The 23,840-nt window shown below is 38.4% G+C and overlaps 1 protein-coding gene across 4 annotated transcripts in view; it reads right to left on the bottom strand.

Moving 5' to 3' along the window:
- Window positions 1-23,840, bottom strand: part of LTBP1 (latent transforming growth factor beta binding protein 1) — a 228,609-nt gene that overhangs the window by 139,184 nt on the left and 65,585 nt on the right. For all 4 annotated transcript variants that reach the window (XM_008700245.2, XM_008700246.2, XM_008700247.2 and 1 more), the window contains exons 5-6: window positions 21,194-21,265; window positions 1,847-1,969 (exon numbers count right to left, since the gene is read on the bottom strand). In XM_008700245.2, the coding sequence (XP_008698467.2) occupies window positions 1,847-1,969; window positions 21,194-21,265 (195 nt within the window). The remainder of the gene's footprint in view (window positions 1-1,846; window positions 1,970-21,193; window positions 21,266-23,840) is intronic.

Genomic DNA, 23,840 nt, shown 5'->3' with positions numbered 1-23,840 from the left:
TTTCAAATAAGAATGAATGGTTGTTTAATAAGTTCAGTATTATTTGGGCAACGACAGGGAAAATAATGCTAAGGAAGTGTTTCAAGAATCTCATTGGCAGATTCCTACAATCTTATTAAAACCTGGACATCGGCCCTTAGCTCTAGACATCAGATCTAGTCAAAGTTCAGTAAAACACTTTACCAAATCTGCAATCCTCAGTGTGGTAATTTTAACCAGACGACAAGTCAAATTAAGAGGGGGGAAAAAAAAACCCAAACATTCAAAGCAAATTCTATATCCAAACTCTGTAAAATCTTTTATGTTTAAAATTATGAAACTATTTAAAATATATACTCATGTAATTCTAATCATTCAGAAACAATCCCTAAATTATCTGGATATTGTCAACAATGTGATTTTTGACCTGAAATTTCCAAATCCTTGCATTAGTTTTCAAACATACTTTGTGTGCAAACATCATTTTATAGTCTATTTTTACCACCCACCAAAAAAGCCTATAGTTAGGTGTCTGCTTCATGATCAGAATTGTCTGTGAAAGAACACAGAAAAAAGAACTTACGTGCAAAATTTCCTAATCTGCATTTGAGAGTTTTTAAAAGAAAACAGTAGTAATTAGTAACAATTTTTCAGAAGACACTGTGAACTCTCAGATTTTTAAAAGTAATGAATGAGACTGTCATTTTTATTTTACATTTCCCCTTACTTGATTGTGTCTATGCACCTCAGGGAGAGCTGCACAATTAAAGCAATAGATATCGTCCATCAAGAACGTGTCTTACCCAAATACCAAATTTAAAAATGGAGGCCAGAAGGGTACAGCTTAACGTATACCAAAGCCACATTAAAAAATAGGCAACAAAAACAAAAACTTATCAGGACAGAAATATAGAATTGCTCTTAAAATTATCCTAATAATTTTCTGCCATACATTAATGTTTACATTACATTACAATGTTTAAATTTAAATTGTATAAACTTAAATTTTAAAAATCTTCAGTGTTTACCTGCTTTGCAATAATGAGCACAAGTTCTTTAAAAAGTAAGGTAACCTTTAAAAAATCTGCATGTGAGAACTTTATATCTGAATGCACCCATCTCTGGTCATCGAGTGACCTGTAGTGATTACACTGGGTTAGGTTTTGTGGCTAGAGAGTTTCGAAACTATATTTTCTGTATTAATATTACAACATATGGTTTAATGAAGGATTTTTACCCTTACCAGGTACAAGAGAAAAACTTAGAGATAACATTTGTGAGGCAAAACAGTCTAACTCTGGAGACACATTTTGGTGGTTTTAGAGGGCAACAGAGAGAATCTTGGAAATTAGTACTGAATAGAAAATCTGAAATGCAGGGCCTTATAACTATTTCCCAGACTCTACCAACTAAGCAAGTACAGTGAAACCTCATTAAATCAGACACCAGTGACACAGAATTTGGACTAATTAAAGACAGAAGCTGGGACAAAGTTTAACTCAGCCTAAATAATGCTTAAAAATGCTCATGAAGGAAAAAACAGTTGTCATCTTTCAGGTATGAAAATCTTAAATAACTCTTCATCTGGGTTTATTTTCTCAGTGTGCTTCTTCCCTACCTTGAGTTACAGCTATTATATTTTTCTGATTGCAATAAAAATTTATTTTGGAGAAAGATCCAAAAAAGAGATCTTAGTAGGTCTGCCTCCTTCCAGCTGTCCTTTTAATGAGATGTTCCCACATATTTACAATATTCAGTCTACTGCTGAGTATTTATCTTCTTTTGGATACCCCCTCCTCAAATGAAAAAATAACAACAACAACAACAAAACGATCCAAAATAGGAATAAGAAGTGATCATTACTTACGAACACAACTTGAAAAGGTGGGATCTGGCCCAAATCCCATTTTGCAGGTACATCTATAGCTGCCCATGGTATTCAAACACTCACCATTAGGGCACACACCCTGTAGCTGGCATTCATTAATATCTGCAGGAAAACACAATCCTTTTAGAAGGAGTAGTCAAGACCAGTTGAACAGATTCTGGCTGTAAACAGCATTCACTTTCTTTTTCATTGTAATAATCTCTTAGTTACAGCAAATAAGAGATGTTAGCTTTTAATGCAGCAGGTACGAGTGATCTAAAATCAAATCAAGTATTCACTGAACATCTACAATTTATATAACGGCTATTTATTATGCACCTACGATATACCTGGTTCTGCTCTAGACACTAGAAATTTACTAGTGAACCAAACTGACAAGATTCCAGCCCTCACCATGCTTCCGGTAATGGGTATTAGGTTTTAGAGATGGTACAGGTAAGGCAAAGATTCTCGCCCCGAAGACACTAGCAATCTAGCTGGACATACAACTAGCTACAAATTAAAGAAGTGAAAAGCAGTTGAACTTCTCACAATTAGAAGAAAGGTCATCAACTTGAAGAAGTCAAATTACGGTTAAAGCCAGGCTAGGTTTGGATTTACTTTTACTGAGAACAGGGAGCAATTCTAAGCACAAGGAAGATAGAACCAAAGGCAGGCTCCAGGAAAATTCATCTGGCCAACACATGGCTTACCGAGAAGAGACCAGAAGTTGATGACTGAAGGAGTAATGCAAGTATGAGACAGGACAAGCCAGGTTGGGACGGTGAGAATAATCAGGAAGGAATTTTTCTTTTGAAAAGAACAATGGGCCAAATGCATAATGTTTGACTGGCCAGCATAACACTGGAAAGGAACAGAAAGGAGTCAAAGATGCCTGGGAGGCATCTAATTTGGGAAAAGAGAAAAAGACATTGTTGGTTTTGTGGAAAGTTCTGAGGAAAAAAGAGGCAAATGAAGAGACTAGTTTTACACTTGAAGGTCACATAAGGATACCCAAGTATAAAATCCAGCAGCAGTGGCAGATTCAGGAATAAACTAAAGAGACAACATGGCTAGAAATAGAGACTTGAGGTCACCCACATAGGGTGATTGCTATGGTCTGAATGGTTGTGTCCCCCCAAAATTCAGGTGTTGAAATCATAACCCCCAAAGATAATGGTACTAGTGGGGGGGGTGACTTTGGGAGGTGCTTAAGCCATGAGGAAGATTCCTAGTCCCTTCCATGATGTGAGGACACAACAGAGGCGTCTGCAACCAAAGAGGGCCCTCACCAAAAGGCGACCATACTGGAACCGTGAACTTGGACTTGCCAGCCTTCTGAACCATTAGCAGTAAGTACCTGTGGTTTATGAGCTACCCAGTCGGGGGTATTCTATTACGGCAGCCCAAATGGGCTATGACAGGGATCCGAAGGAAAATCAAAATGATTTGGAAGAGGAGAGATAAAAATGTGTGCTTTAAAAAAAGATTATAGAGTCTTTTGTAGAGGTAAATAAGTAAAAATGAAAAAAAGAATAGGACAAGTTAAAAGTGAAAAATTAATAGTCATTTCTATTTTTATTCAGGGTGGCTTATGAAGCTTAACAGTTAACAGACATAGTTATTAGCACTTTTGTTTCCAACAATATTTGCTTGCTTCCATCATCAATTCTAATAAAATGTTTATTACTGATTTCAAAATTAATTTTCTAAATTAAAGTTGGACATGATTGGTAACAAAATATTACTAGCAAAACTGTCACATAATGAGGCAAATACAGCCCTCAATAAATCATTATTTGCTTATAGTTCATATTCTAAGTAGCCATTGATTTCTATAACAGACCTATTTTATCAAATACAGGCAGTTTTTTATTTCAGTGATAAAACACATTTTCAATGACATCCAAATAACAAATGAACACATATAATAGTTGTATAAATTCTACCACTTTCTAACTTGGATCCAGCTGAAAACTGGCACCGCTAGATTACACCTGGCACCACATAGGACAGTCAGCACCTGATCGTCTTATTCTTTACCAGAGTGTACACTGTGCTGTAATACACACTTATGCACAGCATGTAACTGAAAACATTCCCCTATCACTCATTCTCCTCAAGAAAACCACATGAAGGACCAGGAAGAAAGCCAAGTCCAGTTGGGGCTACATGGTACAAGAAAAGCCCTTATCGTATGTCCCAACTTAAACCTCAACCAGTTATGGGTAACCAGCCAGTTATGGTCAGCCAGTTATGGTCAAAAAGGCTGGACAAAATCTGCACTCTTCTGTTTTCCTCATGTCCCCACTTGCCTGTGATTTAGAGGCCATTTTCCTTCTCTGAGTGGCCCATACACTCCTGTTCATTGGTTGCATCCCCACATATTCCATGTTCACCTCCTGGATGCAAAATTTTCCCTCGACTGGAGTTGTCTATGAAGTGGTGTACCAGCCTCACTTCTGGCTGCCAGGTTAAGATGAAGGTTTTCTCCTCCAATGCATAAATATCTGATGTACAACCACTTGCTTGTGGTTGCCCTCTTCCAATATCCTCTCTTTGACTCTCCTCAACATTGCCCACAGCTTCAACCATGATGCCATGGGAATGGAGGACAGGAATTAAGACTTTTTAAAAAATCCACTATGGCTATATATAGGAATAGAAACATTCAAGAGGAAGGGGAATCATGCATTTCCTACCCTCTCTACCTTTATCAGCTTGTGCCACCAGCACTAGCAACACCACCTCCCCTAATTTTGGCTCTAGAAGCTTGCAACTTTCTACATCACACCTTCTCGACTTCCGGAAAAACTCCTATCTCCCTTAACTGCCTCAATTTATTTTTTAACCTAGTCTCTAAAACACCATAAATTAGAGATTAAATTTCCAAGTTCCTTCCTAATTTATATACAGCAAAGTATATCGATCTTAACTATACAGCTACATGAACTTCTACACGTAGATGGGTATGTGTATCTCCACGTGTGCACACATACATAACTGAGTAACCACCATCCAGAACATCTCCACTGCCTCTGAAGGCTCCTTTACTGCCCTTTCCCATCAACATCTCTGCCCCCACAGGTAACTACTATCATCCATTAGTCTGTCCTGTTCTTCTACTTCATCTAAAGGGAATCCTATTGCGTATGTTCTTTGGACTGACTTTTACTCATTATTATGCCTGTGAGATTCATCACTGTTGCATGCAACTAGTCATTCTTTTACTGCTGTTATGCTTTATTGTGTGAGGATATCAAAATTAATTTATCCATTCAACTGCTGACTGACATTGACATTGGTTAGTTCCAATTTTTGGCATCAGTAACAATGCTTCTGTGAACATTCTTATATAGACGACTTTTGGTAGGCCAACGTACTCATTACTCCCCTGTGTCTATCTAGGAGCAGAATTTCTGACTCACTAGAGAAGACTCATGATTACTTTAATAAATAATCACATACTTGTCCAAAATGGATATGCCAATTTCCATCCCCAGGACCAACTGTTTCTCACATCCTCACCAAATTATTGTCAGTCTTTTTCATTATAGCCATTCTGGTGGGAGTGTAGTGTTAGTTCACTGTGGTTTTAATTTGCACTTCCTTCTCATATATTTATTGGTCTTCTGAAAACAAAAACATTCTCTTCTAAATGCAAATATCTAGGGAATGTTGTAGGTCAGTAAGGTCAGTAATGTTGTAAGTCATCGCTTCCCTCTCTGTAGTCAGGGAGATCAGACAGTGATCCTCAAAGGAGGAAGGGTGTGCACTTACCTATGGGAGGGACATTTTGGGTTGTCACAGGGCTGGAGAAGACAGAGATTGATACTAAGGAGCTTAGCATTCAAAAAGTGTGGGTAGTCCCCCTTGACAAAGAATTGCTCAGCCAAAAATGTCCACAATGTCCTTGCTGAGAAATTCACACAGAGATTATGAAACTCCGAGTTTGTAAGTACAGAAGGGACCATTTTGAAGTGAGGCTGTCTTAGGAATGATGGAGTGAAGTGGGTGCTAGCTACAGGAGAGGACTTGATGGGTTTCATTCACTTGACTCAGCATTTGTATCTGGTTCATCTGACCATCTCCTGCTGTCACTGAGACTGTGCTATGGCCTTAGCTAAAAGCACAAGAGACTGGGTCCCCCACAACCCTAAGTTTGGGCCTGTGTGGTTTGTGACCTGCAAGGCTATAGTCCTCGCTACCAAATTTGACCAGGTCTCTGACATGGTTTATCAGACTTAACTGCCACCTGCTGAGCTGTCCCCTGAGCTCTTCATACCTGGTACAGCTTTTTTTTTTTTATGATGTAAAGTTCCATGATTTATTACTTGCATATAACACCCAGTGCACCATGCAATACGTGCCCTCCTTAATGCCCATCACCAGCCTATCCCGATCCCCCACCCCCCACCCCTCTGAAGCCCTCAGTTTGTTTCCCAGAGTCCATAGTCTCTCATGGTTCATTCCCCCTTCTGTTTACCCCCCCTTCTTCTTCCCTTTCTTCTCCTACCAATCTTCCTACTTTTTATGTTCCATAAATGAGTGAAACCATATGATAATTGTCTTTCTCTGCTTGATTATTTCGCTTAGCATTATCTCTGGTACAGCTGTTTTAAGCAAGCGGTTCTCTCGCATTTGCTTCAAACACTGAGTTTCTATAATAAGATGGCACTTGTCAAAATTTTTAAAGGTTATAAATCCTGACTTTTTATTTTTGTGACAAATCATATGGCAGGTTTCAACAAGTCACTCACAAAACCTTCAAAAGCATTCCAATCATAAATTGTTAATTCCTAATACACAAAATTTTACACCTAAAACCTAGAGAGAAATGTTCTTTTTTTTTTTTTTTTTTGGCCACTTCCTTCTTCCATCCCCTGCTTTGCTCCTGAGGACTGTAGGTGGTTAGTTTATATGCTCTGTGTTTAAAAAACAAAAACAAGGGGTGCCTGGTGGCTCAGTCAGTTAAGGTCTGCCTTTGGCTCAGGTCATGATCCCAGGGTCCTGGGATCAGCCAGGCTGGCGGGGGTGGGGTGGGGTGGGGGATGGGGGGTGGCGGGGTGTCCCTGGTAGGCGGAGAGTTGGTTTCTCCCTCTGCTCCTTCCTCCCACTCATGCTCTCTTGCGCGCTCTCAAATAAAATCTTTAAAAACAAAACAAAATCAAAAAGATAAAAAACTGATCCCCCATGGTTTTTAAGTTAGAGCCTTACAAATTAATATGAAACATGAATAGTTATCCAAATGACTTTCTCAGGTAGCCAAGCTCCTCAGATCTTTCTAAATGAACTGAAGGAAACGAGAGCTTCGAAATGCTTTAAGAACAAAACATGAATTCACTGAACATGTTATATCTGGACATGAGAGGTTTAAGGAGTAAACTAAGAGAAGATGTTATCAGGCAAAAGTTTGACAATTATATGGAACATGATGGGTAAATTATGAATTACAATTCTATTTAGACTCCAATTCCTACGGCTATTTTTTTTAAGTCAAATAAAAGGTTCTAACTTGGTCATTTTTATAAATAACATATTTGACAAATGTAACTGTGTTTCAGAAGTCTCATATTTTAGAGGGTCAGCCAATCTCCCTTAATGTATTCTGATTAAATTGAAAACAGTTTAGTGTTTAAACAAACAGATAAACATATGAACTTGTTCATTGTTCTCCCTCTGTAGAGCACTGTGGAAATCGATCCTTCCAAAGAATGGTACAACCTCACAGTTCACGGAGTTTACGAACAAAGATGCAAGTGATGGCTGGAGGAGCTGGCCCTCTTGAATAGCCAGACCCTATAACCTCCCAAGCCGAGCTGCTTTGCTAAGTCCAGAAGCTGACAGAAGCAGAAAGAAGGAAAGAAACCCACACAGCCCTATGTGCTCCTTTCCAGCAGGCAAAAATCTATAGGGCTACAGGGAACATGAAGGAGAACTTACATACTTCTCAACTCTCTGAAAACATTTATAGAGTTTCTCTGCCCACTATAGCCTACCATGTGCTTCTGGCCATACCAAGATCAGTAATACAAAACTGCTCTTCTTGTAAGCCTGAAATGGTTGAATATTAGCAATGTCACATGGTTCGACCGAATACAAACAAAATTGAAGGCTGGGCATCTATTACCCAGATAGCAGAAAAATACAGAGTAGATGGAAAATATGCTTAATAAGAGACTCTTTAAACAACCTAATGTAACACAGCTTTAGTATTTCAATAGAAGAGAATGGTACAATAATCTAGTAGAATGAGATAAGAATCCTCCTCCTTCTGGCGCTTGGGTGGCTCAGTCCTTAAGCGTCTGCCTTTGGCTCAGGGCGTGATCCCAGCGTTCTGGGATCGAGCCCCGCACCAGGCTCCTCCGCTGGGAGCCTGCTTCTTTCTCTCCCACTCCCCCTGCTGTGTTCCCTCTCTCGCTGGCTGTCTCTCTCTCTCTCAAATGAATAAATAAAATCTTAAAAAAAAAAAAAGAATCCTCCTCCTCCTCCCTTATATTTGTATAGCACACCTCCTCTTATTGGAACTTCGTAACAATCCTGGGTGGTGAGCAACACAATGGTTATTCTCATTTTATAAGCATGATTTTGTTCAAGATCTTTTTTTTTAAGATTTTATTTATTTATTTGAGAGAGAGAGAGAGAGCGTGCATGAGAGAGAGAAAGAGCATGCACATGTGAGCTGAGGAAAGGGGCAGAGAGAGAGGGAGAGGAAGAAGGAAAGAATTTCAGGCAGACTTCACGCTAAGCCTGGAGCCCCATGCAGGGCCTGATCTCAGGACTCTGAGATCATGACCTGAGCTGGACACTTAACCGACTGAGCCACCCAGGCGCCCCAAATCTTATTTTTTAAGAGAGTTAAGGAGGGTGTGTAAAAATCTAATGAGAGACATAGCCCATGAAGACCTAGTTTTGGTATAACTAGGATGCTAACCTATGTTACCTAGAGCAAGTACTTAGTTTCTCTTGATCTCACGTTCCTTTCCTGTAATATAAAGGGGCTGAGCCAGATAATTCCCAAGGGTATTTCCAGCTTAAATATTCAGACTTCAAAACAACCTGCCAGGGTTGAAAATGCCAAGGAATAAATAAAGTATGACAGTTAATGCATAATATATTATGAATAGCATAAGTGTCCTTATGGGAAATAAACACACTTTTATGTATCCATTCTCCTAAAGGAAACTATGTATGTTTAACAAAGTAATAATTTACTGCCTTTTTAGTGACGCAAGTTTATACAGGAAATGAGGCATGTCCAGTAACTGAAAGGAATTAAGTACAAGGTGAGAAGAGTACATGAAGATCTTTATACTGTGTGAAAATATGAAGCTTTCTACAGATTCTGCTGTGGATATTCAGTTTTTGCTGATGGACAGAAATTCCAGCATACAATTTAGCAATAGCACTTCCACTTGAAAGCAGAAAAAATACCTCTCGAAGTAAATACTTCTCCTAGCTAGACAGACTATTTGGCCATTTTATAGGGATCACTTGCTTTAGACAGAGAATGCATTCTCTCAGAGGACATATGTATCCCTTCAACTTCTGCAAAAGCAGATTCCCACTGGGTACGTACATCTATCCCTAAAGGTTTATGACAGTATGTCACAAGGTACACACAGACTTGGGTACTCTTATTTAAGGGAATCAACTTCTAGATCTTGAGGCTTCATATGTTTCCTTCTCTAAAAGTAATTTTCCTAAGAACACATGTGCCAATCTTCCTTTCCAAACCCTCCTCCTTTCCTCAGAGCCTTCATCTTCTTTACAAGTCAAGGCACACCTCTTCCTCATCCGAAATCTTTTCTATACCTAGCACATTGCCCTATACAATGCAGAATTCTCAAAGGCACCAAACATATGAACATCTCACAGATCTATCCCTCCTGAGGACGAGTCATAGGAAAAGTGTTAAGTCTGGCTTGTTCAAGAAGGCCCAGCTTTTGCCAATTAAGTTAGATGGTGACATTATTCATAAACGGAATGAACCATCTCTGAAGCTCCAAGGTTTTGATGAAAGTATGTTTAAAGCACGTATCTAACATAAATGCCCCAGAAATGACTCTACTGCATCCACTTAATTTTAACGGGAAAAATGTAGACGTCAGCTTAAAAATGGGTGAACACTAAGTTTTTCCAAATTATTTTAGGAAATAAGTGAACCAAAAAAAAATTTTTTTTTGACAGTCAATGTTCTAAGAGCAACATTACCCAAGGTATGTTATGTCAAACAAGCTTGTAAAAGGGTCCTGTGGCCAAATATGTTTGAGAAACACCACACGTTCTATATACACGAGCATATTAGAGACCCTGAGAAGTCATTTGGCAAGGACTCTTAGTTTTCTTTGACTTGATGTTTTTCACACCTTCAGCCACAGAGCCCTTTTGCACACACTGTCTATTAACATCGCTCTGAACTGGTGGTCTGTGGAGCACATTTTGTGAAATGCTCTCTGGGAATGGCCCCAAAAACCATTGTACCATAGGTCTCTTTGCAGTCCTATTCGTGTCAACCTCGGCCTCACCACTACCGTAGCCTCCCCTCCCGACATGTAACTGTCCAACACCTTCATAAACGATAATCTAGCACAAGATAGATTTCATCGCTAGACTCACTGAGAGGAGGCAAACCACCGTGTGAGCAACTCCCTTCCTTCCAATTCTTCTGTCTGCAGGGTAACATGATAAAAGAATTATCAGAGCCCAGAGAACAGCTTGTATTTATTTCTTAATACATGTGTGCTACACATGGAAGATGCTAATAACATACACATCTCTGTTGGTCTTGGATTTCTGACTCTAGTCTACAGACACGACATTAATTTCTCCTTGAAACACTCACAGTAACACGAATCCATCATGGGCTTTCCTCATCACTCGTGATACAACAGTCATCTTCCCATTGATTTTATAGCCCCAGAGATTAAGGTCAAAGAGCTATTGGAAAATACAATGTGCTAATGACTCACTTCACCACTGTGTTTCCTGAAGAAAAGTGAATAAAATAAACAGACATTTCCTTTTTGAATCCTATCCCAGTGATATAAGCACAGTAAGAAGACACACTAGAAAAAGACTCTAAAATGGATCGGAATGGGTCCCAAATTGATTTTTAAATGCTGAAATATGATGCTCAGGTCCAGACCAAAAGCTTTTTAAGTTCTTACCAAAAATTCTGTGCCTGTTTAAACTAGAAACTGCAGCAGGAGTTCTATGAAAATGCCTGGGACAGTAAAATAACCCCTTCAAATCATTAACACATCCATTCCCTCTTAGACACTGACTTTTGTAAAACTTGATTCAGAATCACGTTAAGTACCACAGCACTGGGATTAAATCACTAGAGATAGCAGAGCATTGTGATGAATTTCTGGCAGGCTAAAGAATTTTAGACATTTTTAAGTGTTTTGAAGAACTGATTTATCAAGTCTGGTGGACTCCAGCTTTAACCTCTACCCACTGATTTTTTACTGTAGCTTTCCAAATATATAGCAAGAACAACGGGTTCTAAATTTCATATTTATAGCCACATTGCTGTCATATACACATTCCCTATTTCTTCCTAGAAAGAAACATGACAATAATCAATGCCCTTTCGAGAGTCGAACTGAAAGCAACTTTAGAGACAACACTAACTGGAAAGAACACTGCAGAGACAGAGAAGTCAGAGAACACACTGAAGGAAGGGAAAAAAGTATTGAAAAGATTTTAAATGAAAACATCAATGAATATTATCCCTTCACTGGCCAGAATTGTGAATATTAGGAAATGGTACTGGCCACATGCTGCTGAGTGAAGGGAAGAGACTCAAAAGAACACAGACTGGATCATTTGAAAGTTCATAAAAATCCAAAACTGAAAGATTCTTGTAAGAGTCAGGCTAGTGATTCCTTCTGGAAAAGAGAGTGCACCGTTCTACACATGGGTTATACACGGATACAAAGTTTATTTAAAAATATAATGAACTACACAGTTTCTAATATAATCACCAGAATAGTGGTTTTTTTTTTCACCAATACTTTGTCAATATGGCTCCATATACAGATGTAAAGTGACCTCACATTAATACCAGCAAATTTCATTTCCTTGCTGAATCAGGATAAGCCATCACGGTGTTACAGATTGATTTTCAAAATGACGCCAATTCTCTACCTCTCCACCTCTCCATGCCTTTTGCTATGTGATTTCACAGCTCTTCCTATGAAGAGGTGGAATGCAATCCCCCTCTTCCCCCTGAATGTGGGCTGGTCTTGTGCCTTCTGACTTTCAGCCACCAGAATACAGTTGAAGAGAGAGTGTGTCAATTCCAAGCCTAGGCCTGAAAAGCTTTGTGTGGAACCCTGCCACCACCATGAGAACAGCCCATGTTAGCTGCCCAGAAGATGAGAGATTGTGGAAGACGGTGGAGTCATCCCAGCCAAGATCATCCTAGACCATCTAGCCCCAGGCACCCGTGATTACAGATGCGTGACGGAGCCTGGCTGAGCTCATCCACACCTGGTGTGAGAAGAGAGGATACCAGAAAAGGAGTGCCTCAGAATCCAAAGGAACTATAGCATAAACTAAAGCACAGAAGCATAAATACAAAACAAAAGCATACAAATAAACACAAAAGCATTTAGAAGCATTAATATTCTGCTTATTAAAGATTTCTGAATAAAACTGAGGGGGTACAATGACTTACTAATAATATGATAAAAAAAATTTTTAACTACACAGCAGAGACATTTACAAGACAATTTGCTATAAAAATAAATGATGAAGTTTGGAGAACTTTATGATTTCTAAACCAAACCAGTAAAGGAGCCTAAGAGCTAAACACAGATTGTGAAAGTACGGGTGAGCGTCTAATATCCTCTCAGCTCTGCCATTCACTGAGCAAGGCTTTACATCCTCACCTGTAACAAGTACGTGTGGCCACTGTCCGGAATTCAAGGAAATGAGAAAATGTGTTAAAGTACTTTCGGTGGGGGGCGCGTGGGTGGCTCAGTCGGTTAAGTGTCTGCCTTCAACTTAGGTCATGATCCCAGGGTCCTGGGATCAAGCTGCACATCGGGCTCTCTGCTCAGCGGGGAGCCTGCTTCTCCTCTCCCTCTGCCTGCTGCTCTGCCTACTTGTGCTTTCATGCCCTCTCTCTATCAAATAAATAAATAAAGTCTTAAAAAAAAAAAAAGGATTTCGATGAGCCTGAGTGGCTCGGTCAGTTGAGTGAGCGTCTGACTCTTGATTTCGGCTCAGGTCACTATCTCAGGGTAGTGAGATCAAGCCCCAAGTCAGGCTTGCTGTTGGGCGTGGAGCCTGCTTGGGACTCTCTCTCTTCTCCGCCCCCCTTGGCCCCTCCACAAGCCCTGTGCTCTCTCTCAAATAAATATTTTCTTAAAAAGTACTTTCATAAACTATAAACGGCTATATAAATGCTGGTAGCACAGGGAGGGGAGCCCAGGCTGCAGAGGTAAATTCTACCACTCTCCAGCCATGTGACCTTCCATCACTTAATTTCTTTGAGCCTCAAGACTCAGTTTCTTTATCAGTTTAAAAAAAAAAAAAAGATAACACTACTTATCTCACAGGGTTGTTTGATTATGACATACCTCAAGCATCCAACACAATGGCTCCCCTAAATAGGCTCTCAATACATGCTAGTAAAATATATAAATGGGCAGATAAAAATATGTAAGTCATAATGACCAGAAAGGAAATGTATTGTATTAGAAAAAAGAAAACTATCAAGTTATTCTTATGCAAGTAATACCATAAGGAGAAAAGTCTCACATCGATAAAATCAACAGCAATTAGAAATGAAGCAATGGGGGCATCTGGGTGGCTCAGCTGGTTAAGCATCTGACTGGATTCTGGCTCAGGTCATGATCTCATGGGTGGTGAGATCAAGCCCCACAATGATGAGCTCCCTGCTAAGGTTGGAACCTGCTTGAAGATTCTCTCCCTCCGCTCCCCAACAAATAAATAAATAATCTTTAAAAAAAATACCTGGGGAGAGCTTAAATAGAAATGCACAGGGTCTACGTGAAGAAAAAGATACTATTTCACTGTCCTTTGCGTGTTTTCAAATTCGTAAAGAAAGGAAGTAGGAGAGGAGAGGAGGGGCACAGTGAATGAACTCTCTATTGTTAGTGAGAAGGGAAATGGACATCCTCTCTGAGAGGTCATGTGCACAGGATGAATCAAAGCTTGGTACCAGCAATTTCTCTTATAAATATAACCATGGATTCATTGAAGATTTGTGTTCAAGTATGCCGGTGACAGTATATATAAAAAGAAAAAATAGAAACTAATCTGAAAATAACACTTTAGGGGGATGGTTAAATGAAATATTCTATATCCACCCAATGGGATACTAGGTCAGCATTAAAATAATTTTTACAAGATTTAATAACATCAGAATGTATTATCTATTAAGTGAAAAAACAGTTTCACTTCACACTTATCCATGAAATATAATCTCAAAAACTATATATACTATAGAAAAATGCATTTTTGAAGGAGGTTAAGGTAATTTATATTTTTATACATTTCTTTAGTTTCTAAATTTTAAACAATAGGTATGAATTATTTTATAAATAGCAAAGACAATGTGTTTGTTTTAAAGAATAGGTTTTTAAATGGGAACTTTCTTGAAATTGGTTCATTTCTTAAGCTTTACTATATGCTGCCTTGATGTTTCAATTATACATGAGAACAGTGATCTTCATAAAGGTGGGAATTAAGTCTTATTATATTCTAATATTTCTCAGACTACTCCCACTGAAATCATCTTAAATATCTGTAAAATGAATGAGTTAATAAATGGCAGAAAGTCAATATACTAATGTTGTGGGGGGCTAAATTACAACAGGAAAAAAAATCTTTGAATAACATTTAATTTATATAATTTGAAGCTTTCTCAATGATTTTTAACATACTCAAAGAAAATTTATAATATATATACACATTAAATACCACATTCCAATATTGACACCTTGAATTTTAAAAAGCTCAATCCTGATATGGATAAATGTTAAAGAAATGTAATGTGGTAAGTCCATGCTTTGGCATTCTCTCCTGTTTCAAAAACATATCAATTACAGACAAATTATAAAGAGGATAATAAAAAAAAAAAAAACCAACAACAACCAAGGCAAATATCCTAGTAAACCTGAAATGGCACAGAAATACATGGCAGTGGATGGAGCCACTGAATTCCTGGGGCTACTACTGTCCAGGAAGAAACATGGGCAGCCAAGAAGTTAGCAAGTGAGGGTAGGAATCTCTAAGTACCTGTGCAGAAATGTTCTTTCTCAGCAACTGAAATCTGGCTCAACTTTTCAACACGTTTAAAAAGGTAAATGAATGAACACATTTAAAAGAAAAGAAACAAGAACAGGTAGCCATAAAAAATTACTAGAAACCTAAGAAGTGGAAAAAAATCTTAAAAGTATAACAGGTGGGATAGAGTCCAGATGGGCAGAATAAAGCAAGAATTAGAAAACTGTAAGATGGAACTGAGGTATTCACTCAAAATGCAGCAAAAAATAAGTAAATCAAAAAATTTAAAAAGAGGATACAAGCACAAAAGACTTGCTCAGAGGCGTGAGCATTAGAGAAGTCCCCCGAACTAGTCAATAGGAGTTTCAGCTGAGAAGCACGGTGGAAAAACAATATCTGAAGAGATAACAGCTGATCATTTTCCAAATCTGAGGAGAGACATGACTGTTTGGATGGACAATACACTCTGTCTACTAAGTAAAATCAAAATACATGCTAATATCGACACAGCATGACAAAATGACAGAAAGTAAAGAATTCAAAGAAGATCCTGAAAGAGAGAGAGATTATCTACAAAGGAGGGAAAGTGTCAAAAAGAAGTGGGAAGGTATCAGTGTAACATGGTCAAACATATTGCTAGAAAACCACCTAGAGCTTACACCTGACCAGTCTCCTTACAGAAGGAGCTCAAAAGAAAAATATTTTCAGACATCTAAAGTATATGCTTTTCAGGGACCCTCATTTAAAGAACTGTGAAAGAATATCATCTTAAAGTACAGACTGGCAAATAAGAATACAGGACACACAATTAAATTTGAATTTCAGATAAACAAGTACTTTGTAGTATATATGCCCCAACCAAATTATTTGCTATTTATCCGAGATTCAAGTTTAACTGGGTGTCCTGTATTTTACCTGAAAAACCTACTTTAAAAAAAAAAAAAAAAAAAGAATCCAGAAAGTAAGCACAGGACACAAGAAATGATGCCGAATGCAAAACCTGATAAAATAGGTTACATTCATTTAACTACTAACTGTATGGGAAAAAAAACTTTTCAATTTCCATAACTACACCTTTAAAAATAACTGTAAAATGATGACTCTAATTCTAAGTGAACCCAGCATTATGCCACAGGCCACGTTCTTTTCTCCAGGCAGGTAGGTTTTCTTTAAAACCTGAACTTTCTAGTTTTCTCAAAGCACCCAAACACCAGTCTTCTATATGCTCACCATACGGCAGTCACAATTTTTTGTAATGTTTAAGAGGTCCAAAATAGAAGCTATAGTCCAGCCAAGCTCTTCATAACCCAAAAATCCCATGTATGGCTTACTGGTGTAGAGTGAGTTGTGAGTTTCACTTAATAACAGAGATATGCCCCTGAAAAAAAATAACCAGTATCCTTTCTATGTTCCAAACAAAATTCGGTTTCATATGCAATCTGGGGTACCATTTTAAAGGAGCTCCACAGTGAAAGTTTTGTACTGGGTATGATGATGCCCTAATGTATCTGTTTTGTAAATTTATTTTATTAAAGCAGAAAAACTGGTGTAATAAAATGACGCCAAGAGAAAGTTATGTGGACAGCTCTTTCATATTTGCTTTAACGGGCTCATCTGGAGTCAGCTAAAATTTAGCTAGTTGGGAGCATGAACAAAGCAAATTGTGTCCTGCTGATTCCGACTGATTTAATTACACTAAGCCCAAGGTCAGGAAGGATGTCTTATTCATCACTCATCCTTAGTCTGTAGCTCAGGAGAGCCCTGCCAATTAATGTTTGTGGATCACTGAATATTCTTTAATGTTTTCAAGATTATCTATGAAAAAGGAATATACATACACTGGATTCTGAAAGTGTAGATGTCTCTCACTTATACATTTTGGCACTGCCCACAGCACCTTGGCACGTGCTTAAAAAATGTACAAAATAATACTAGGTTGATTTTATCCCTATAGCTCATGCAATGGGTGATTTCAATATATCAAAAGAGGTATTTGCCTTGAATAAAAGACTTCACTAAACAGTCTGGTCCCCAAGTAATTTCAGAACCAAATGTGTTTTTAAAACTTGGATTTACGCCTAATTTTTAAGAGCTCATTTATCTCATGACAAAGTAATGGGCAAGTGAGAGTACTCAAAATACAGGGAAGAATGGAGCCCTAGAGTCAAGGCGTATGAAAGCAGGAATTCCTATTATCATATTCATGAGGTATTAATCCATTTAATTTCAGCTCTACATCAAACTTTCGCACAATAATCAAATGACAAATGCTGTGCTAGATCCACCAGGAAATATGCTTGTATTGTTTGTTATGATAAATGAAGCAAATTATAACAATTCCATAACGCTAAGGGTAGTGAGGACAGGTTTTAGCAGTCCATGTGTGTATATGTAATAAATCATTCCTTTGAAAAGATAATTGCAGCACCACTAGAGAGGAGAAAAAACCCAACTTGGAGGGCAATTATTTCAAAGCTCCTCAAATTAACTTGTACACAGTTGGTTCTTTGTTGCTGAGCCCACATTACTAAACGTTGTTTCAGGACATTAGTTTGCTTAGGTGAAGGAAATAATGTAATTCTAGTTATTAATCACTTTAATTTTAAATGTGCTTTGTAAACTGAGAAGACATTAAACTCTAAGAACAATGTGGAACGCACAAGTAATTAGTGGTTAATGGGCTCTTTTTGAAAAACTCTAGGATAACAAAATCAAAAGCTTCAACACTCTAGGAAAAAGGAGTGTACGTATGTAATGTGAGAAAGTTCTATTTGATTTTGCTGACCAATAGTGTCACAAAGGGAGTGAAATTAAGCCCTTCTCTCAAAAGTAATTTTAACAGATTATGATGAATGAAATCATATTATTTTATGAGTCAATCTCCTCTGTAGTGTAATTTAGCGGTGCCTTTTGGAGGCACCATGAAATAGAATTTTCTGTGATACTTCACTCCAGAATCCATGCCAAAAAGTATAATGCTGTTTTGCAAATATCCTCCCGAGACAAACGAAAGCCAGGATTTGGTGTTACTGACCATCAGTGCGAAGAACGAGATGGAACCATTAAGATATGCTCAGTATGAACAAAACTTGCAAAAGGCCACTCCATACCAGCCATACCAGAGGAGGAAAACACAAAATTAAAAATTAACAACGACAATAATCTAGCAATTATTTAAGGGTTTTTCATCCTATTTTGCTAAATGAGATAGCAAGTGCAATAGTTGCAAAGTTTTACTCCCACTTCCACCATGGTATTTTTAAATAGTTGGTAGAACCTTGAACCAGCTAGAAGGAGAAATATATTGGACAACCATCTTTTCTTATTACACAACACCAAATTACTATTAATTGCTTTGACTCCTATTACTCCTCACAACAGATGGCGTCTATTCTGTCCTAATGAGCTAGTATCTACATCAGTCATACTTCCCAGATACATACAAAATCTGTAAAGGCGGCCATGTGGCACACAGAAACAGTGGTGGTTTGGGTGTTCAAGCCTGGCCGGGCCTCTTATTATTTGTGTGATTTTGGTAAAGTTACTTTCTCTCTCTGTGTCTTGGTTTTAATTGGGATTAATAACATCCACATTCCACCTCACCCCACCCCATCCCATCCCAACCATGAAAACATGTACATTCCTCATCATCTGCAGTTAAGAAAAGATGACCTTCTGGAGAGTGTCTAACATTTAGGCACACAGGTTTACAATGGGGAAGGATAAATAGGGATCCTCCTCTGTCTACAGTCTAAGAATCAGGCAGATACACCCCATCACAGGGCACACTTCAGGAAACTTCCTCTCCAGGGGTTGAAATCTGTGGGACAGACCAAGATGTCATTTCTTTCTTCTCGTCCACAGCCTGTATACCAGGCAACAGAATAACGATAGCATCAGACAACTGCAATGGACCTACACAGTCACCCAACCTCATGCACTGCACAGGACAGAAATTCCCTGTAACACCCCGTGGCTAGCTGTTATTAAGGATCTATTGGGTCACCTCTGCGTGCAGGAGGCTCAGTACTGCCAAAGGCATTTCAGTACAGTGCTGGGGAACGCTATTCCCCACAAAAAGCTCGCTTGTAGTTATAAATATGCTTCCTTTTAACTCCATCCTATTGACTGATTTTTGAAGCAACTCATCAAAGGCTTGTTTTGTAGGACAGTTATTCAAACATTTAAAGGCATATTTGTAAGGCAGCCATTACATTTCTCTTTAATCTGCACTTCTCCAGGGCTTCAAACCCTCAGTTTTCCAGGCCCTTTGCAAGCTTTGTCGACCTTATCAGCCAACAGACAAGGAACACTGAACACCCAAACCTCAAATTCAGTCTGACTGGCAGAGGACAAGAGTATTTACTTCCAACACCCTGCCTGTTCTGCTTCTACTAACACAACCTAAAAATGAGCTAGGGCTTGTCTTATAGATTTTTATCCAAATCTGTGAAACAGTCACTTCATTTACACTGTAGAATATACATTGATTCATTTGACATATTCCTTCCTCCATCCATTTAATTCAATCTTCCCTCTGTTTAACAGAATCTTTTAAAGATGTCTTAAATTCTACTGATTCCTCGATAATATTGATTAACCTGTTATTCCCATGTTACTAAGGTTTACAGAGGTTTCAAAACTGTCTTGGGTGCCCTCTCCTTGAGCAGTTAAATCTAACTTCCCCAATACTCTTTCCCATGAGGGCTTATATTTAAAGGCAAAACTTTTTTAAACACATGGTACCCCTCTGTGCATCTCAAAAGAGAATTCTTTGTTTGCTAAAGCTCTACAAATCATAAAAGTTAGATGCAATAAGGAACATCTTGAGAAAATTCTCAGGTAATTAAGATAGTCCACTGAAATGAGCCCTTTTAATAGGAATTAATCCATATTTTGTAACATTACCTTAATTACTCTGTCCTATAAACACATACTGGTCAAGGATACAGAGGCCCAAACAACAAGTCAGAAAACATATGCTGTGTTCTTGACATGGATTTTGGTTGACTAAGATTCTGGAAGGCTCTTTCTTTATTCAGTGTGGACATATTTCCAAGTTACTAATAATACCTTTATCCCAGACATGTCAGGGGAAATTAGGAGCATTAACTGGACATTCTGCAAAATAAGTGACACAAAATTTGTTATCATGTATGGGTACTAACCCAGGCATTAGTAAACCTGAGTTCTTTTTAATTTTTTTTAAAGATTTTATTTTTATTTATTTGACACAGAGAGAGACAGCCAGCGAGAGAGGGAACACAAGCAGGGGGAGTGGGAGAGGAAGAGGCAGGCTCCCAGCGGAGCAGGGAGCCCGATGCGGGGCTCGATCCCAGGATCACGCCCTGAGCCGAAGGCAGACGCTTAATGACTGAGCCACCCAGGCGCCCCAGTAAACCTGAGTTCTAACCTTCGCTCTACCCTCAGGGAAGTCACTTAGCCAGTCTGGGCTTGAATGCCCCCATTTATAAGGTACAGACACTGGGTTAAATGATCTCTGAGGACCCCCCCTGCTTGTTTGATTCTGCTACATGTTTCAAAATACCCTGAGCGAAAGTACTCAGGACATTTCACATTTAGCTACACAGCTTTAACCATTGCCTAGGAAACGTGTATTCACCCTGATATTCAAGACCTCAATACTTCGAGGTGGCAATATTCTGATGAGGGGGGGAAAAAAGGAACACTCCTACCCAATTATGAGTCAGCAAGGAAATAGTACTGTTAGGTACACGTGTGTACTCACCTGCACACACACAAACATGCATCTGCCTACGCAGGAATAGGCAGTGACTAGCATGGAGACCATAGGGGGCTCCATAACGTAATCTAATCTCCTGTGGATTTCATCGCAAATTAACATAAGGGGGGGAAAGTTCCATGAAGTTTAAATGTTACTAATTCTAGTAACCATACACTAGAACTCTTTATTTCCTTACAGCTAAACTGAGTGAACAGGAGGTAGTCACTGCTATGACCTTCACACACTGAGCTAATGAGCAAAACATGGTCAAACAACTCAAATTCCTAAAAAGCCAAAACAATGGGGTCTACACCAATGAATTCAGTTAATCTTACCTTGACAGAAGGTGTTGTTAACCCGCTTATAACCTTGTAGACATTCCATCATTTGGTTATATCCGTGATAAGCTGTAAGAAGAAATAATTCTTTGTTACATGCTTAAATTCTTACAGTCCTAAACTACCAACATGATAACCTAAGCTACTGAAGTCATCAGTGGTCTGTCTTATTCATTTCTAAGATACCCAACTCAATATCTAGCAGTTTCTTTCACATTATCCCTGTTTTTCAGTATACTTCCTATTCTGCAATAGATATAGTTCCGAGTAGTTTGTCAGCAAATCTTGATTATGTTAATCCAAAGAATCATAAGACTATTTTATATTTTCTTGTAATTAGTGATTATTTATATTACCAACAAATTACCAACAAAACCCTATTCACTGATTCTGACACTCTTAAGTGAGACCCAAGGGACTTCTTGGCATAATGGATACAGCATAAGTTCAGGGACCAAGGAGACCTAGGCTCAAATCGTGGCTCTGCCTATCAATAGCTCTGCGACCTTGGGAGACAAGCTTTCTGGGTTTCACATGGTGATTCTACACAATGGGAGTATTCACATCTACTGAGCAGGTCAGGGCTGTTGTGGATTTTAGACATAATTTATGCAAAATGCCTACCGACATGCCTGACAAAACCACTCATGAGATGACAGATGTCATTATTTCCTGCCATAAGGTATTCTTTAAGAAAATCATAAGCAATAGAAAATAGGCAATAATCAAAACAGGATGGATGGTTAGACCACTAAAAAGACAGGAACAAGGAGTAAAGAGGGACAATTCAAAATGAAAACAAATTTTCTTTTGGAAAATAAAATTATTTTGTCCCTAACACATGCTCTTTATTCTCCACTAATGGAATGTTCCTCTCTCCTCCTTCACTTCCTTTCTTTGCTATACGTCCTATCTCTTCAGATCCTTCTGAATTCTGGGAAAAGTTTATAGTGAGGAGTCTTGGAATAATAAGGAGGGAGAAATTGACCTGTGAGGAGTCACCCCATTCAAGCTCCTTGGCCCCATAACTAGTCTTCCATAGAATGTAGACCCTCTGGAGCAGGGTGCCTACAGAGATTTTGGGATCCCTGTGTGTGACTTTTCAAAGCCAAAGGGGGAATATCTTGTTCAAAAGTTTCAACAATCATCTACTTCAGGCAGAGAGCCAGACCAGATGACCTCTTTAGGTCCTCCTCAACTTAGGATTCAATGTTAATTTTCTTCTAAAAACTTTTAAAGGGCAAGTGACTTGTTCATGTTAAGTACCTTTTTAATAGATTACAGAGTATTTAATGAAATCATTTGCAGATTTAAAATTAAGTTTTCTCAGTAAAAACTGGTCAACAGTAAAAGGTCTTTCTGTATGTGGCTAAACAAAAACTTCAAACATTAAATAAAAGCCACTTGAAAACTGAAGTTTGAACTACTTAAAGTGAAAATTAAAAAAAAAAAAAAAGGCATGGAACACAAAACCATAGCACTTAAAGCCAAGGAAAGTCTGCTGTCTTCCAAAATGAATATGATTTAGAGAGTAGTACCAACCAAGGAAAGGAAAGTTTCTAAATGACACAGGAAGAATGTGACCCTGAGTGTGTTTCTTGGGAGTGAGTCACTTAGGACAGCACAAACAGAGTAAATGTCAAGATGTTAATAGTTTACTTCAGTCATAATCCACATTGCCCTTCCTGAAATGAAATCAATCACTTTAATTTTATAAATTACATGAGCCATATGAATTTATTTTCATCAGTGTTTAGTCAGAAGTGATAGCAACTTTGTACTTTCACATTCTCCTTAAATTATTACTAGCACTAAAATATAGAACGAACAAAATCATTCAAGGCAGTGAATTTATTTATGCTCAGAAAACACAATTCTAAATAAAAACAACAGAAGGTCAGGAGTAGAGGTTAGGGATTAAAAAATGACAACAAGAATCTAGGATTCTCTTTACCCCTAACTTCTGTCCCTTTCGCAACTTTGGGATTGAGAAAATGGAGGAAAGGGAAGCAGTTAAGGAAAAAACACAGAGAGAAGGAGGGATAAGAAAAAGACATAAGATACGGGAAAAGATGGAACAAGTATTAGAGAACATGAACTTGGCCCCAGAATAAAGTTGGAAGAACTGGACTTCTTCTGCAGTCCTTAGACCTAGAGGCGGGAAACATACCACCCTTTCCACAATATTCCTACAGACAAACTTGCACAGTGTATGAGGATAGGACGTTTAAAAAAAAAAAAGGCAAAGCATTTTCAACTTTTTAAATATAGACTCTTGTTTCATGATCCATAAGACAATAGCAAATGACCAAGCTGGGGGTCAAACTCAGGTCTACCTAGCTCCAAACTCCATGCTCTTTACATCATATCAAATCTCTCCTGGATATCCCTTTGGTCAGGTTCCCAGAATAATTTTAGGCACATGGATCATTCAGTGAGGAGGGACTATCACACTCAACCCACTTACTGGAAATCCACATTACCAATCATTATTGAATCAGCATAAAAAGTCCACAGGGGACACTCTCAGTAATGACGGTCTTCATTTATGTGACTCTTTCCCTAAATGAAGAATTCACTAGTTACAGGAAACTTGAGTGGGTGTTTTCACAAATTAGCCCTCTAAAATAAAAAAAAAAAAAAA

Source organism: Ursus maritimus, unplaced genomic scaffold (genome assembly GCF_017311325.1).
Source record: "Ursus maritimus isolate PB19 unplaced genomic scaffold, ASM1731132v1 scaffold_6, whole genome shotgun sequence".
Classification (NCBI taxonomy): Eukaryota; Metazoa; Chordata; class Mammalia; order Carnivora; family Ursidae; genus Ursus; species Ursus maritimus.
This window is presented reverse-complemented; position numbering and strand designations above follow the sequence as displayed.